The sequence below is a fragment of the Meleagris gallopavo genome, chromosome 6 (assembly GCF_000146605.3).
Source record: "Meleagris gallopavo isolate NT-WF06-2002-E0010 breed Aviagen turkey brand Nicholas breeding stock chromosome 6, Turkey_5.1, whole genome shotgun sequence".
NCBI lineage: Eukaryota > Metazoa > Chordata > Aves > Galliformes > Phasianidae > Meleagris > Meleagris gallopavo.
This window is the reverse complement of record NC_015016.2, coordinates 34,158,927-34,176,522: the sequence shown is the minus strand read 5'-3', so window position 1 is coordinate 34,176,522 and position 17,596 is coordinate 34,158,927. Positions and strand designations below refer to the sequence as shown.

The 17,596-nt window shown below is 40.8% G+C and overlaps 1 protein-coding gene across 1 annotated transcript in view; it reads right to left on the bottom strand.

Annotated features, from left to right (window-relative positions):
• The window catches only part of CHN2 (chimerin 2), a 24,607-nt gene extending 7,011 nt beyond the window's left edge, over positions 1 to 17,596 (bottom strand). Inside the window, exons 1-4 of the mRNA XM_010712836.3 lie at positions 17,121 to 17,596; positions 10,585 to 10,669; positions 7,366 to 7,539; positions 5,150 to 5,227 (exon numbers count right to left, since the gene is read on the bottom strand). Coding sequence (XP_010711138.1) covers positions 5,150 to 5,227; positions 7,366 to 7,539; positions 10,585 to 10,669; positions 17,121 to 17,558 — 775 coding nt within the window. The 5' untranslated portion in view covers positions 17,559 to 17,596. The remainder of the gene's footprint in view (positions 1 to 5,149; positions 5,228 to 7,365; positions 7,540 to 10,584; positions 10,670 to 17,120) is intronic.

The window sequence follows — 17,596 nt, the reverse complement described above, 5'->3', positions numbered from 1 at the left end:
AGTCTGTTTGTGTCTGCCAGGAGGTGCAAAGCACAAGCTCAGACTGTTAACACTGAGGGGTTGACACAGTGTAAATCCATTGCCTTGCTTGTCTCACAATTGCTGGTGCTTGTAGACATGCCCTGATGTAGACAGATGAGGTGCTGTGTTTGATGCACTGCTTCTAAGATGGTGATAAAGGCTTTCACGGCCGAGTAAAACAGTTTATATTGATTGTAGATGTTTTATAGAAACCTATGGCATTAATCTTGAAGGCATACGTCCTGTCCAATGTATGCACATAATTCTCATTAAGACTAACAGCCCTACATGTTCTCATCAAGAGGAGATTATACGCTTAAGTGTTTAAAACAAGCAGCCTTTCTTGATGCAGCTGAGCAGTCTGAATACATCCATCAGCATTTAATTTAATACAGCATCAATAACCCCTCGGAGAATGTTTACACTGCCCCAATCTTTTGTTTAATCCACACGTTCCAGGCACAGTAGCATTAGTTCTATGAAGTGTTGTGTGGAGGGTTGTATTTAATTGATGGACACTGAGCGCTCAAAATGCTGCACTGAAAACAGATACTTTCAAGGAGACAGCAGCTGCATCTGGACAGATATAGCAAAGCAGAAGGTTGCATCTATTATCCACGTCACTGGTACACTAAATAGAAGTTATTTATTTAGTACTTTTGAACAGCAGCCCAGCAAACTTTCTTAAAGGGGCGCTTCGGCTTGAGGTACTTCAAACAGCAATGTACTTCAAACACACCTCTGTCCACTTACTGTAGGAAAAAGGCATTAATTCACAAGTAAAACATTTCTCTCTTTACTTCAGAGACAAAAATACATCCATTGGAAACACACTGAAGATTTTGTTTTGAGATTTTTGTTAATAATAATAATATGTCTGTCACAAAATGCCTCCACTTCTGCAGTGGTTACTTAGGGGAAAGTGGAATTTTTCTTTTCCTTCAGTAGACCCTGGATTGTCTTTCTTTTCCTTTCATTTTCAATCATGAAAGGCCTTTTGTTAGGCTACACTTTTCTCTTATTGTCTCCTAATTCCTGCATTTGGATTTTTATTCAGATATGCTTAGAATTCAAAGCGCTACGGGTAAAAAACTGATCCACTGCAGGTAAAGCCGTGACACCTATTTTACAGCAGTTCATCTACAGCAACAAACTGCAGGAAATACATATATTCGGTACAATACTTTCTGCATTACCGCAGCTGTCTTTTTAGCTCTTCAGTACAGGAACTTTCCTCAGATCGCTGCAGTGATACTGCATGTGATCACATATGTTAATACAATCCTTTTTTTAATATTGTATTGCAAGCATCTAGTTTGTTTTATCTTTATAGATCTAATCCTACCTCAAACCTGTCACTCCTTTTTCCTTCTTGCTTTGACTTTCAACAGTTTTTTTTGCATTATGGTTTTTTAAGACAAGAGAAGCCTTTTTCCCTTTATTTTGATGCCACAGTAGTTTATTAGAGAAGGAAATGGAGTAAGTATTACATTCTTAAAGCCTCAGCTATGCCCTCTGAATACTGAATTATATTTCTACCCAAGTTCCTTCTCTCTTAATGTTTCCTTTTTTTCTTGCAGAGCCTTTGCCAAGCTAATGTGCTTCTTGGTAGCTATTTGGAATTTCAGCGTGACAGGTTTTCAGACACACTGGCAAAGGAGTGTGAGGATGAGCTAGGATGCTTCTGAGTACTCATGTAATATTAAACAGCAAAATATTTTTAGCAAGTGTATTGTACCAGCCAGTCATAGAAACAAGTGGAAGGACAAAACGCATTTATGACAATGGCAGCTCTGTGGGTAAAGCGCACAATGGGAGTTTTATGGCTGTTAGAGTGCCACAGCTCAACAATGCTCACAGAGAGCAACTGTTGTTTTACAGCACCAACATTCACAAGGATAAATAAATCCATATTATTCCCTCCACTCTCATCATGAAAAGCGCTGAAATGGAACATTGTCAGTGCCTCAGCAAGCCCAGCCCTCTCTGACAGCAGGAGTATTTACACCACTTACGCTCTAGAAGGCAGCCTTCGTTTAAACAAGATGAGGACCAACTTCTCTCAGTTTTAAAAATAACTGTCACAGCTTTACAGCCAAAATAACATTCTGTGGGATGCCATTCTCTTTTTGAAATATTCAACTTTTCAGTCCTCACTGTAATTCTCTGGCAGCAACAAATCAGTGTCCCTTTTTACAGTGCTGGGACAATCGGTCAGGGGGAGGGCTGACTTCTGTTGATTGTCTGCAAATGGAATAACTGGAGACAGATCCTATGGCCGAGTCAGAGCTTTGTGCCTAATCCTTACATTATTCTGCCTTCTCTCTCCCATGTCTTGATGAAAGAAAGCTGTGAAACCAGAAGGCTTCCTGACATTATTTGAAGTACACATCCTGTGTGTTAAAATAGTAGGAATTCTTTCTTGTTTGTTTTCAAAAGCAGTTATCAAGAGCTGTATCTCTAGAGATGCAACAGCACATCATAGCCCGGGGGTGGCTCAGACATAAAGGAAAGGGGAGACCTCTGCACTCACTGAGTGTGACACTCTGCAACAACAGGCACCATGCAGTACCATTCTTTCAATAAATTGCTCAGCTTCCATTTAAAAAGCTAGCTAAGGTGTTTACCCCTACTTTTATTAGACACTCCTTTCAAAGCCTTGCTTCCAGATGGTTAGAAAGGGACCTCTAAATTGTCAAGCACCTGGCCCTCAGTTCCCTTCCCGCCCAGCTCTGACACCTACTGAAGAGATCTGGGATACGCCATGCCCTTGGGATGTTGCGCTCCTTGCTGCTCAGGCTTTGAGGGTGACACAGGGGAGGAGATGCAGAAGAAAGGCGAGGGTCCCTGTCTCTCTAGGCCTGGATCTGATAGGGAAGTCAGCCCTGAGTTGTCAGGTTGGAAAACTTTTGCCAATGTAACCTTCTGTGAGCTGACAACACCTTCAAGCTGTGCAGCCCACAAGTCAGGAAAAAAATCTATTTTTGTTTTCTTTAGAGCCCTTACTACATGCACACACACACACACACACAAAAAAAAAAAAGGAAGAAAAATATATTTCTGCTTTCAATCTCAGTTCAGAGAGAAAAAATTTTCAGAAGCAGAAAGAGAAGTTTTCAGTGTCTTATCTCAGTAATACTGTAGTCATACATTCCCATTGCAATCTTTTGTCCACTGTTCGCTGCTGTTAGCATTACTCATGGCAACACAGCAATCCTCTCTTTCCTTTCTTATGCCTTTTCCCTCAAGAGATTGTCAAAGGAAAATGAAGACGTAGCTTTTTATTAATTTATGCCCAATAGGCTTCCTCACAGTCTGTGTATGCAAACTTAGTCCTTGCTTTCTCCGCTTCTGTGTTTATTCATACTTTTTCCTTTGGAAATCTGACACTGCCAGTGACTTTATTCTTCCTGTTTATAGATGCTGCTTTTTCCAGTAAATCATGCTATATTCCCTGCTGTGGCTCCAATTCTAGTACGTATTGCCACCGCATTATGACAGGGATATCAGCAACAGTAACGGAATATTCTGTAAAACTGAGCTGGCTCTGGTGGTTAGAAGCATTTTCAAATGTATGACAGCTACAGCAGCATGCAAGTCACGCTTAAACACAAATTTCTGGCTACTTTCTTTAGGCCCATCCCTCCTCAGCCTGTGCTTCCCCATTTGGGTTTTGTTCAGGTTGGCACACGTAGAAGAGAGCTAACACACAGAACAGAAGAGTTAGCCAGGCTAGATATAGCCAGACAGGCAGAATGGTAGCTATGTAACCTGTGACCATTTCAGTAATGGCTGCTTAACGCAGCAGGTCTGCAATGTGCACCTTGGTATGATAGCAGACATAGCATTTGGTATCTCTTTCATCCAAATGCTGTCTGATCTATGTGTGTATGTTCAGAACTGCAGCATCCAATACATTTCTTGTATAATTTTTTAAAGAATATTTGCGTTTAGAATGAAAACAATCACTACGGAAATTCCCACTTAAATAGCTGAACTTGTTTGCCAGTGAAGTCTGCATGACACACTTGTCTCCAAAGAAGTATTCAGGCACAGTAAGTGTGCTGTGTGCCATACCCTGAGGGCACCTGTAGACCTTAGCTGCCTCACCTGTTGCCTGCTCCCACACCTCCTGCCCACAGGGACTGCAGACTTCAGCCTCCAGTTCCCACCTGAGCAACTCTTCACCTGTCTCCAGCTGCACCGTGGCCACGCCTGTGCTTGGTCACTCATCTTGCTGATCTGTGCCCCAACCTGCAGGTTGACTGCCTGGCTTGAGCTGGACCTGCCTTGTCTCCATGGATGACTCAGGCTGTGTCTGATCCTGATTACTATCACTGGAGCTGATCCTGATCTTGAATCATGGAGTTACTGCTCAACCATGCTATCAGGAAGGTGCCCAGAGATGGGGCGTGGGGTGAACTTCAGCTGTTCTCCTGTCCCCCACCCTCATCTGTTCCTGGATGAGGTGGTGGGACAGGGCCTGGCTGTGAGGTCCTGACCTACTGAGCCACTGCATGCAATGACTGTGTGCATGACCAGGACCAAAGGAATCAGCCAAATCGATTAATAACAGCTACGAGGGTAATCATGGTTAAGAGGCAGTGTTTCAGTTAATACAATTTTTCAATAAGCTGTACAACTCATCTCTTTCATGCTCCTTTCATCTGCAGCGCAGATGCAGAAATGGCATCACCACAAGCGGTGGTGTGGTGCTTCCTGCAAGGCTGTATTCAGAATGACTGTTCAGTTGCAGTTCCTGCTTCTTGAGCTCATAAACAGATTACCACAGTAGAAAGCAGTGAGTATGCTAAAGATAGGGCCAAGAACTTTTCCCTGGCAAAAGGCATATGCTTGAACTAGGTTGTGCTGCTAGGTTGAGCACTCACCCAATAGCCTGAGCATTTAGCCTTCTCTCTACCATAATTTATTGAGTGTTTAGTTAATCTTTCCAGCTATGAAATACATTTTCTTCTTATGAAAAGTACTGCAAAAAACGGCTGCTTACTCTACTTCTGCTTTTATGCCAATTTCATTACTGTGATACCCATGCAAACACAAAAGAACAGAGAAGTTCTCAACTGGAAACTTTAAACAAAACACTGTACAAAATTTAAAAATGTTCTACCTCGATCAAAGGCCATTTTCACATCTTCAATGTGCTCAGTGAAGCCTGAGACTCTGTAGAGGCCCTCAGACTTCAAACCTGAAACAAAAAGTTCTCGGTTAACTTTGCTTCAATAATCACCAGGTTAAAAAGCCGCAGGCTTAAAAACAACAAAGCAAAAGCAGTGATGGGACTGATAAATACAGCAAAATATTAATTGTGATGTGAAAATCTGGAGCATTTAAGGAAAAATAAAGGCATTTTAAAATAGTTTTTTTTTAACAGGATTAAAAACTTTAAGAACTTATTTTTTCTGATTTTGTAACAATCAGAAGATAACAGTAGATACACAGCAGGTAATGCTGGAAGAAAATCATAGAATGATAGAATCACAGAATCATAGAATGGTCTGGGTTGAAAAGGACCACAATGATCATCTCGTTTCAACCCCCTTGCTATGTGCAGAGTCGCAACCACCAGACCAGGCTGCCCAGAGCCACATCCAGCCTGGCCTTGAATGCCTCCAGGGATGGGGCATCCACAACCTCCTTGGGCAACCTGTTCCAGTGTGTCACCACCCTCTGTATGAAAAACTTCCTCCTAATATCTCACCTAAACCTTCCCTGTCTCAGTTTAAAACCATTCTCCCTTGTCCTATCATTGTCCTATCAAATATTGCACACTGCTAATGGCAGGGTGTTATTGCCATGATTTACACTTTTTATATAGGAGATTTTCCTGTATTATCCATAATTAATGAAGGCTTTCTTTGCTTTTCTCATTTGCTTAGTAATAAATAACAATGAAAATAAGAGACTGCCTTTGCCTTTGAGCACGTTTGTTCCCTGTTTTGCTGTCAACCCACACTTATACAAAGCTTATATATGTGATGCATGCTATTCTCCATGTCACTATATCCTTTCTGCAGTTCTTCCAGCACAACAGACCTGCTTTATGCCCTCCCACCTTTACTCCAAGGTAACATGAAATGAAGGACAGCTCAGCAAAGCAGGCACAACTAACCAAGTACAGTTAGACTGATGTTACTTATTTTAACCTTAGAGCTCCTTGTTCTACCTATGCACAGTGCTAACTTATCTACAAGACCCAACTCACTTTGTTTTGCTAAGAACAAAATCAGTACTGTAAAACAAAAATGACATTCTACAACAATTATGGAAAGATACGTAAAGATGTTGAAAAAAAAAATAATGCATAGCAGATTTTCTGTTAATCAATAAATGTACAAGTAAGTGATTGTATCTCAAATGCAGTGTAGCTGACTGTTGTATCATCTTAGTAAAGCTGTTCTGTCTTACTCCAAGCTATTCTATTTGTCCCTGCAATGATGATATAATCCTGGTAGAGCTTTACAGAGCAGTGCAGGGGATTTACTTGTAAATCTTTCATTCATTTCAGGAGATGATGCGTGGCTTTGAAATCCCTATGGCTAGTATCAGTGTGTTGCTATGCAGATTACTGTGATGCCACGAACTCAACATTATGAGATTTCTGTGCTAAAGCTGTGACTGACAGGGAAATTTGGCTTATTGGGCAGCACAGCATACACAACTGCTATCCAAAACAAAACTACGTGACCCTTCCTGTCTCTTATAGATGTGCTGGGGGAGAGATGCTATTTTTTTCAATCTGGCATGCATCTCTGAGTAGCGAAAACCTGTCTGAAGCTGGATGAGCTGTGGTGGGCTGCTTGAGCCTTGGCATCCATCAGTCAGCAGGTTGGTGTCATGCAAATATTCCACATCTGAGCAGTTTGCAAGATACTACAAAATGCCACAGTCTGCGACCTCATTTGCCTGAGACATTTCCAGCCATTTGAGCGTTCTTGCCCAGAATGCACTCAACGGTTATTAATAATGGGTTTGATTTAAACTGATTATTCTGAAGCTTGAAGTGTCTCTAGGTATGCTAAAACAAAATGATGAAAAAAGACACATAAACATGAACTTAAAGTTCACTTTAAAGTTCACCCCTTTCAAAAGTGTAACATAATACCTGTTTTGACATGTTTTCAGAAAGCATTTCAGTAAATTGCATTATGAAATGTCATTATTTAATTTTACTAGCTAATGCAAAGCAACATATCACCTATGCTAAAAAAAAAAAAAGACCCTTCTCAAATCCTGTCCTCATGGTACAAGAGCACACTGCTCTCTTAACGTGTAATTCAAGTCATTGTCATTTTATCACTCCTGCTTCTTTGGAAGCACACAAACCTCTTGCTTCAATCTCTCGGATGCAGGAATCCACCACCATTGGCCTCTGGGTATTGTGGGCTTTCACCAGTGTGGTCAGATCACAGCAGTAGACACGCTTTATCCTCTTGAGGTCGGGCTGACAGTCGTTGGGCACGTACTTGGAGCACTGTTTGTGTACGTTCAACCCACAGTCTGTAAACAAAGTTAGCCAGGTTCACTAATTAATACCATGCTGAGAGGTTTTGTCTAACAATTTATTTCCTTAAAACAACCAAGAGGCATAACTTCCCCATAGAACAGATCAGTTGTTTCCACATTACTCTCTATGACCTTGCTGGCCTCTCAATGTACAACACTGACAGGGCTCAGTGACAGTTCACTGTGCTGCAGAATTACCAAAGACAAAAAGGATGAGCACAGAAATCTCCTATGAAAAACTTCTGCTGGGCAAAGTGAACCCTCGCACTGCTGCTAAAAAGGTGGCAAGAGCTCTCAGTGTTCCTCACCTCTCAGCCTGGTGGGGACAGCCCCTCTCAAGGCTGGGTCAGTTCATTGCTGTGAGTGGGCATGCTTCCTCTCCCCTCCCAAATCCCTGCTGCATAGCATTTTGACTTGCTCTGCTCAACAGTTTCAGCCTCATTGTCACCATCTCACTACTTCCCTGGTGACTAACGTGACCCCTCTGTTCAGTCTATGGGTCAGTTTGAGTGTATAAAATGCCACGAAAGGCATAATGTAAACGAGAGCGATTTGTGTTACAAATTGTTCTTGGTATCTTATTCCAAAATCACCTCTAGGTTGCACTGGTGAGTTTCTATTAACTTAAGGTACTCCTTGATCACCACAAATTGAATTTTTCTAATAGATTCAAGCACTCAGCCAAATGAATTTATAAGCCTCAATAAAGCAAACACCACCGTGAGTTACATTATCTCACAGAAATGCGGTTCAGGTTTAATGCTTTCCCAGTCATGCCTATCACCCAGTGCCTTTTGGATACTTCCAGTGTCATCACTAGCAAGTTGCTTACTGTTTTTTCCTGCTGGCTTACTGCCCAAACTATTCAAAATACAAATGTGTCTCTACTGCTTGAAACACATTTCAGTATTATTCCTCATAAAATATTAATCAAGCAAAATCAGATCATCACTATGAACGCACTGACACATTTAATGGAATTGGTGGGCTCTTCTACATTTCTTCATATTGTTGCTGCATAATGAATTACTGTTGTGTGAAATTCAAGCACATGAGAGCAGCTGCTGTTAGGATCCTCCCTTTCAGTGCTATTCTTGAAGTATGTGAAGTTAAGTCCAAATGCATGTGTCTAAGAGTTAATGCTGGTAATTTAATGAGGGAGAGTATTATGTTTCATACTAGATAAATAAACCTTTTCCTAAGTTCAGTATTTTATATGTGAACAAACACAGCTCTGTGCATGTCAGTTTTTGAACACTTGTATTTAAGATCATATTGGTTTAAAAGCAAACTACTATTCATTTTCCTTTTTCTATACTTTCCATATTCTTTCTGTTACTATTATTCATCTAGAGGAAGAAAAGACATAACAGTAACTTTGCATTCCTGGAAGCTATTTTAATCCTTCAAGCTGCTGTCTAAATTCTATGTTACAATCACCTCCTCTCGACCTGAAAGGCAGAGGTCAGGGCGAGTGTGTTTGGTGCCAGCCTGAGTTCAGGAACTCTCTGGGGTCAGGGCAGAGAGAGTTATGGCAGAACTGTGTTATAGAATGGTTTGGACTGGAAAGGACCTTAAAGATATTCATATTCATATTCATCCGAGACATGGAAGACATTGGAGATCTGTGGAAATAATTTATGAAACCACATTTGCCACACACCAAATACAATTTCACTTGCTGAATCCTAAAGATCGTGATTCAGTGATTTTTGTATTTTTGCAGCATGATTATTTTTCACAAGAGAGCAAATTTAAAGTAATTAAAATGCTATTAAAATGATAATACAGTTATAGAGGCATCAGGAAATGAATCCTTCTGGGAAAATGAAGTCATATTATTTGTTTTCCCTTGAGGTGGGCTATTTAGGGCTTGCAGTAATGCATGGTATTTTTACAGGAAACAGGTGATGGGGTTTTTTGCAGACTTTTCAACAATTGGTGGCAAAAAAGACAAATTATGAAGCCTGGCTGCTGGCTGGCTCTGCTGTTTCCAGAGCTTGTTTCTTAAGATGTAAAAACAGTCAAGTGAAAACTTACTGAAATCATAAGGGCCAATTCTTAATGTATACACCAAACCACGTGCATTCCCAAGGCACTGCTGAATGGATGCCACCTTCAGTAAAGAAGAGCTTATGGATTCCTCCCATTCTAGCCAGTGTGGTAAAACAAACAGGACAAAATGCTGTGTTTGGGCAGTTAGGATTGTTTTTCGAAAAGAAACCACATTAAGACTTTCCTTCCAGAATATCTGTTACGGTAATTGAAAAACCATTTCTGTTAGTTCTTCACACGGAATCATAGAATGGTTTGGGTTGGAAGGGATCTTTAAGATCATCTAGTTCCAACCCCCTTCTATAGGCAGGGACATCTCCCTCTAGACCAAGTTCTTCAAAGCCCCATCCAGCATTCACATCCTTTCTGGGCTTACTGCAGTTTCTCACCACCCTCACAGTAAAGAATTTCTTCCTAATATCTAGTCTAAGTTACCCTCTTACAGTTTAAAGCCATTTCTCCTTGTCCTGTTGCTGCATGCCCTTATAAAAAGCCCCTCCTCAGCTTTCCTGTAGGCCTCCTTCAGGTACTGGAAGGCTGCTATAAGGTTCCCCTGGAGCTTTCTCTTCTCCAGGCTAAAGAGCCCCAGCTCTCTCAGCCTGCCCCCATTTTGGGAGGTGCTTCAGCCCTCTGATCATCTTTGTGGCCCTTCTCTGGATCTGCTCCAGCAGCTCAATGTCTTTCTTGTGTTGGGGGAGGTGAGATGTGAAAGATGAATGCTTTTTACAAGCTCCACCAGAGACATCCCTTTTCTAACAGCAGGCCCTTACTGTGGATGCTGCATACATGTGATTTCTTTTTAAAACTAGTCTGTGCTTTCTGGGACAAGAGAAAATGACAGAGCTCTAATTGGCACTGGAGGACGACTTGGCATGTTTTGCAAAGGGACCCCTGCTTGTCCCTCCTGCAATGCATGCAGGCTGGAGTGGGTGGGATGGATGCCTGAGCACTTCCCAATAAAGACTGAAAATGTTTGCAGGCTACCTGAACACCTCACTCCCTGAGCGATGAGACCCCACATGAAGTTGGCACAGTATTCACACCAGTGTGGACCTCGAAACGTGTGGACCTGTAACATAAAGAAAGGAGAAAAAAAAAAAGAAATGGGGTCACTAGGAGGCAGATGGTCTGACAGATGGAACAACTAAACTGGATAAACAACAGAAGACTCAGTAGGAGCAAATCATTACCACACAGTGCCCACATCTTTCCATAGTCCAGATGAAATAAACCACAGGCATAGAAATTTGCTTTGATCTCAAAGTTTATCTTTCAATAGGCTTAATGTAACAGAGATCCGGGCTGTGTGTAACACTAAAAACAAACAATATTTGCTCGCTGACATTTTAGTTCTAGTAGAGAGGAGGAAACCAGGTTTGTTAGTCAGAGGAGAAAGGCGTAAAACTAATAATCCAAGGAACTGTAGTCAGTGCTTTTATTTGATGAGATCAAACCAACGAAGCATGTTTCTGAGATTCAAACATACTTCAGTAGATCATTTGAAACAATGAAATGACAGAAGAGGCACAAATGCATCCTATTTTGATTTCCCACAAAGCCACGTACCCAGAGATCTGGTGCAAAGCCAGAATGATGAAAGAACCATGCACGTCTCTGATGATGCTATTATCTGTGCATTTACATGCAACAACACTGACCAAAACTCATGGTGACTGTAATAAAATCGTATTGGGGATGACAAGGAATGATTTGTGTGCTCATTCAAGGCAGTGCTTGGGTAAAGATCTGATTTGTCACATTGGAGTCCATCAGTGATACAAACAAACTATATCTTTCCCCATCGCAGTATGAAAAGAGGACTCACACAGGCAAAATATATCACAGGGGCCCTTCTTGGTACAGCAGATGTTCTACTGCAGTACAAACATAAGTAAATAAAGAGAAATAACGAAACTTGGATGCTGAGAGATCAATGTTTTTGCACAGAAGTGCTGCTTCCTCAACTGCATTTGCAAAGGCTGGTATGGAAAAGCTTTTTGTTTAAGATATATGTTCTGGTAAAGTAAGCATTTCACTTTCATTGAAAAGAAGAGAAAATAGTGAGGGTCTACACCTGTGTGAATGGATGTAGTATGAGCCGGTTCTGGTCAGAGGTTTAATTGAAGTTAGCAAAACATAAATCATGCACACTCAGGCTGCTAATGCTTCCTTTTCCTTCAGACATGTTTGTGTTTACTGGTGGGGCGAATTGCTGACAGGCTGCTTCTGCCCGGGGGATGGGAAAGGTGCTCTTTTCATAGAATAAAAATCAGCTGTTGCTCTTTTTGAAATAAACTTTGTGAAGTTTGAAGGCAGGCGTCTGGCTTGCTAATGTTTTAGCCACGGTTGTCCACAGGGTCATGCGTAAACAACTTTGCACTCCTGGGCAGGAAAATTCTGTGATTGTAGTACAGACCCCTCTTCTTGACGTAGTGATACAATGTGGTATTATTACTTTAAAGAGCCTGACCACAAATTACTCCAGACCAATTACACACATCCAATAATTACGCGGATGAGCTTAAAGCAATAGTAATTCTTCCTCCTTTTTGATCTTAAAGGGTCTCAGCTGGAAAATCTCATGGGTCAAATTTTCTAAAATGTTGTTTTGCGCCTCAGTAAAAATGTGTATCTCTGGGAAACAACGCCTTGCAATAAAGTTTGAAATATCTTATATATACACATCATACACTCATTTATTTATTTGTATTCTGAATGGGAAGTAGGGCAATGGGAATTTCAGGCAAGGCTTTTAGCAGTAGCATTTAACACCAGCTCATGATCTCAGTTTCAGGCATATATTCTATGTGACCTTCAGTGGGTAAGAAGACTGCAGACAAAATTAATTACACCTGCATTTTCAGACTGATAACCCTGTAATTGGTAGGCCTGCACCTGCATTTAATTGTGGATGGAAGTCATTTGCTAAGGGAAGGCAGCTATCCACATCTTCTGCAGCACAATGGTTTACAAAAGCTAACCTTGTGAGAAGGGGCTGTAAAAGCTCACTTGGTATTTTTAAAACTGCACCATTTCCATTCCGCATGAAACACGTCTCAGTTGCTAGGATATTTGTGGCCTACTTGCTTGCTTTACATAAAGCTTATTTCAGCTGATCTTGCTGTGGCATATTAAAATGGGAGCTGATTATTCCTTGATTTCTCCTGTCATTAACAGCAAGCAGTCCTTAGAGCTCATGAAGGGCTCCAGCTGAGAAGTGCTGACCACACACCCTGCCCTTGTTTTCTTCAGCTTGGTGGCCCTCAAAGGCCTAGCTCTATTTATGCATTCACTTCAATTTTTCATGGCTTTGCATTTTAGCTCAAATGGCAAGATCCCAGCTGAAATACCCTGGGAAAAGCTAGTCTTGCTGATTTCTGGTCAGGCTGAAACAGCAAAATACTTGATATTCCAACTGAAAAAGGAAGACTTAGAAGTTTCTGGATGAAAGTACAAAAATCTTCTAGGATGCAGATTTGAACCAAGTCTCCTATTCTTGCCTTGCCACAAATTTAAAATTTAAAGAAATAAGGAATTCTGTCCTTGTGAACTCATCACTTCAACTCAACCCAAAGCTTGCATCTATCACCTTCAAGTGGCAAACGGGAATTTTGCCTGCAAGGAAAAGATAACAAAGTCTTCAAGTTTTTGAGATGGGTCTTTAGTTTTTGCCCCATTCTTTGCAACTGTATTCCTACAAATGGATTGGACTTAGATTTTTGAAAAAATGGTAAATATCTAATTATTGTTGCCACTCCATTCTGCAGTACTGGTTGGCCTCTCTGAATACACACTGCATAGACTTGGGCTGATTTTACTACGGTCCATGAAGAATTCCAATTTACAACAATAATTTCTTCATAAAAGACAAAAAACTGTACTGTTCCTGTTGAATCTCTCATCTTTCCTCAAACTTCTCATTTATTCTATTTCCTTTCCATCTCTATGACTTTCAACAAAATGTTCTCTCTTATATTCACCTTCTCTGCTAGTCACCTTTGGGTTGCCACCCAAAATTCCCCTGCATGCCTTTTTCTACTGCCTTGCTCTTCTACTTTTGCCCTTCAGTTCTCTGGTACCCCTGTTTCCAAAAGGAAGAGATTCCCCACAGGCACTACCTGTCTCCTTAAGTTTGAGTCTGTGCCTGGAGTTTTGAACTGTGTTCGCAGAGGGAGAAACTAAGATCATAGTGAAGGACTTCCAGTGCAGTGGCAAGAAAAAATAACCCCCTTAGCAATATCATAGAAAGAAACTAAAAATTGTCCTGGGATTTAAATATATGGTTTTAATGGGAATTAGATGCTGCTGCTTCTGAGATGATTTTGCTGTTTATGTGACTATTTTTAAGATTTTTCTATTTACAGGCAAAGAAAATAGGAGTTTTTTTTTCAGACTTTCACCTGAGCACATGTGAATTTATACTCTCCTGTGTACTCCTGCTGAGCTGGAGCTGTTTGCAGGGAAGACAAGCTGACTTTACTGCAATTTTTGTTCAAATACACATGTATAATATTTGTGATGCTTCTAAAAAATACCTCCCTTTTGTTTCCTAGAAGCAGTATTTGTCTGCAGTGATTAAAACAAGGGGGGAGTTTAACCTAGAGCTTCCTTTTTCTCAGTAGAGCTCCTGACTTGCAAGTAATCAACTGCCTTTGCTCTAGTAGCAAATCCTGCTGTGGGGTTTGCTCATGCTATCATAGCAAACAGGAGCAATATTGTGATAAAAAACACATTATTCAGCTATATTTGCTCCCTTAAAGCATTAAAGAGCCCCTATAGCAAATTCCAAGGAGGGACATGTCTCAATGGGCATGGTCAGGATGGGCTGATGGTTGGATTGATGGTTTCAGAGATCTTTTCCAACCTTAACAATTCTATGATTCAATGATTCTATATTGAGCATCTCCAGACTCCACACAGCTGCCCTCAGGCACAAGCCTGACCTTGTCACTGACACTGGTGGCTAAAAACATGCCAAAGTCTGCTAGATCCAAATCATGTTAAGATACAAGGCAACTTTGCAACACAGTTAGGCTGAAACTCACATAGTTTCAGAAATACCTCTCTGTTTTTATAAACAGGGCTTCAGAGATTTATTCTTCTTGAGTTATGGTATGTCTACCCCAGCTTATGCAAAGTTGTCCCGCCAGACAGACGCCAGCTCCAAATCTAAATCCATGTGATTGTATTTTGCACTTAGCACAAACCCAGGTTAACAAATCAGGCAGAATTCTACATCTTTTTTCTGTTCATCTGCCCTGAGTGCCTTGAAATTTGGAAAAGAGTCTGAATTAGAAAGCAGAGGTACTCAGAATGGGATAAGCTGGTGCCCTCACTCCCCAAACTCCCGTGGTGCTTTTTAATTTCTATACTGGTTTGTAAAGGCTGGAGGGAGATCCTACTAGATATAAGATCCATCAATTTAACTTGAATTTTGGACTTAAGATTCTTCAAGACCAGAGAAAAAGAGCTAAAGACTTTCTTTTGTTCATGAAGAGCAGCTTACGACAAGATTGAATGAACGCTGTGATATGTAACCTCTGACTCTATAACTGAAATGAATTATACAACACATGGCAGTGTTCACCTAAAAACTCAGAAAATGACTCCAAAATAGCATTCTCCTTCAGAAAAATCCCAGATTTCCCAGAATGCCATCAAGAATTTTGCTCCAAGTCTCATAAAGCCATTCTTTCTCTTTTATATAATTTCTTAATATTTTTTCTAGTTTAAGCTAAAGATAGACTTGCATTTATCTGTCCTTTAAATCCAAATATTCTACTCTAAGCATTCTATCCACATTTTTTGCTCAGCAGCTAGATATGCTTTAATATATTCTTTTGGAAAACTAACTTATTTGCATAGTAAATATGCTTGTTCCTTCAGTAAATATAACACTTTTGACTGCCCTTTCTTTCTGGACAACATGTGTTTTTTAATGTTTCTTCCCTGAGATTGTTGTGCCCTTTTACTGGGAGAAACCAATAATTTTTTCTGTTGTCAAGCTTTTAAATGCATACATATTTAATCATGTGATTTTCCAGTTAAAACTATGACTCTTCTGAAACAGAAAGGAATAGAGGCTGTACAACAGCTAGATTGTGCAAACTCAAAGTTAACTGGGCACACTTCCAGTTATAAATCAAAGCCAAAACAAGGGGAATTTTGAAGAGGAAAGAATGCATGGGTCAAAGTGGAAAAAACTCTCAGCCATGAGAAAATATTTTCTTGTTAAACTAAAATAGTTTTGATATTAAAATGATAATGAGGGCAAAACCCAGAAAGAATGAAAGATGTTTTAATCAAGCAAGGCAACACAGAGTATTTCTCCTATTTCCTTCAGTGTGAAACAGTGAAATAAGTATTGACTTTTCTGTAGACTGGGTTGAGGAGGAGGAATGAGAAGAGGAATGCTATTATTTGTGTTGCTCACTAATATTAAATTATTGATTTGCCAACTGCAGCTGAAGCACTGCAGAGGAGAGCAGCATCTGCATGGAAGAGCATACAGAAAAACAAGAAGTATAGCTTTTTTTGCTAAACCACAAAAATCAGTGAAATCATTTTCATTAGTGCTTCTCATTTTTTGACAGGCCAGAGATGAATATCAGTACATTTTCTTTCTGCTCATGAGTTGAAATGCTCTGACAGTGACCCAGATCAGCATCCTCAAGGAGAATGAGCAAACCGAGGTTTCAAAGCTGAGATGCAGTCCTTTCTTGTGACATTACAACCTCTCAGTCCTTTTGTATCCATTCTGATAACCATCAAACCACAGTCTGACAGTATTAGATACAGTAACTGGCTGGCATGCTCTGGAAGAGCACTCTCCTCTGGCAAAACAGCCTAAGCTGCCTGGAAGTCCATTTCCAAAGCTGAGTCACTTCCCTGCTCCTCTTGGGAACAAGCGAAAAATCTGTTTTTGTCTGCATCAGACAGCAGTAAGATGCTATGTCTGAACATCCCCAGCTTTGTCCAGCTACATGTTTTCGTTTGACAAACAAGCACAAGCTCAGGTCCCATTGCTCAGTGGGACTGTAGAGTAAGTATATCCTTGCATACGGTGCTGGAACAAAAGCTGGGAGACAAAACCCCTCTGCACTTTGCTGTATGGGTGAGCACTGGAGCATTCTCAACTTCTTCAAAGCAGAAAGGTTACAAAACTTTGCTGATAAAGTGCTCGTGGCTTCTGATAGCAGCTGCATTTTTGTCATTTAAAAATGGATACACTGTAAGGTAATGACAATCAATATGAAGTATCCTTTCTTTCTGAACAATAAAAAGAACACTGAATGTGGGGAAAAATAGTCAAGCAAACAGCAAAGCCATTACTTGGATTAAGTAGCCATGTGAAAGCACATTAGCAATGCAGTCAGCAGAACTTTAGAAAGAAATAAACATTTTTCAACACTTTTCTCAGAGCTAGTACAGATGGTTGCATGAAAATTCACAGAAAAAAGCCTAAATCAAGAGGTATCAAAACAATTTTTCAGTTGTGAATAATAGGAAGCCATGCTTACCTTAAAATTGTGTGCTTTTTCATAGTTGAAATGGTTGTCGTTTTGAGTTAAGGCTGCTCTTCGGACCAAGGAGGTGATCTGTGAATAGGCAAAGAGTTTCAGAGGTTGCCACAGGAGTGCCCCCTTCACTCCCACCTTCACCCCCAGGGCCACGGCCAGGAGCTCTTGGCGCTTCCTTCCCCGCTTCGACTTGTGGACGACAGCACAGCTTTTCTCATTTTCCAGCCACAGATCCTCCGAGAACATCGCGCTCGGGTCCCAGATCTTTTCCCTGTCTTCCCCAGCACTCGGCAGGCTTGCTGCCGTCAGCACAGCACAGTTTGTCCAACTGCTTCTGATGTTAGACAGCAGATTTGAAGCAGCTGCAGCCCATTCTGCTGAGACCTCTGGCATGTGACTCGAATGGGCCGGCTTGTGGGACGGAAGGAGCTTCTGCATCTGAATAAGTAACGGCCTGTGCCGTGCTATTTCTGAAG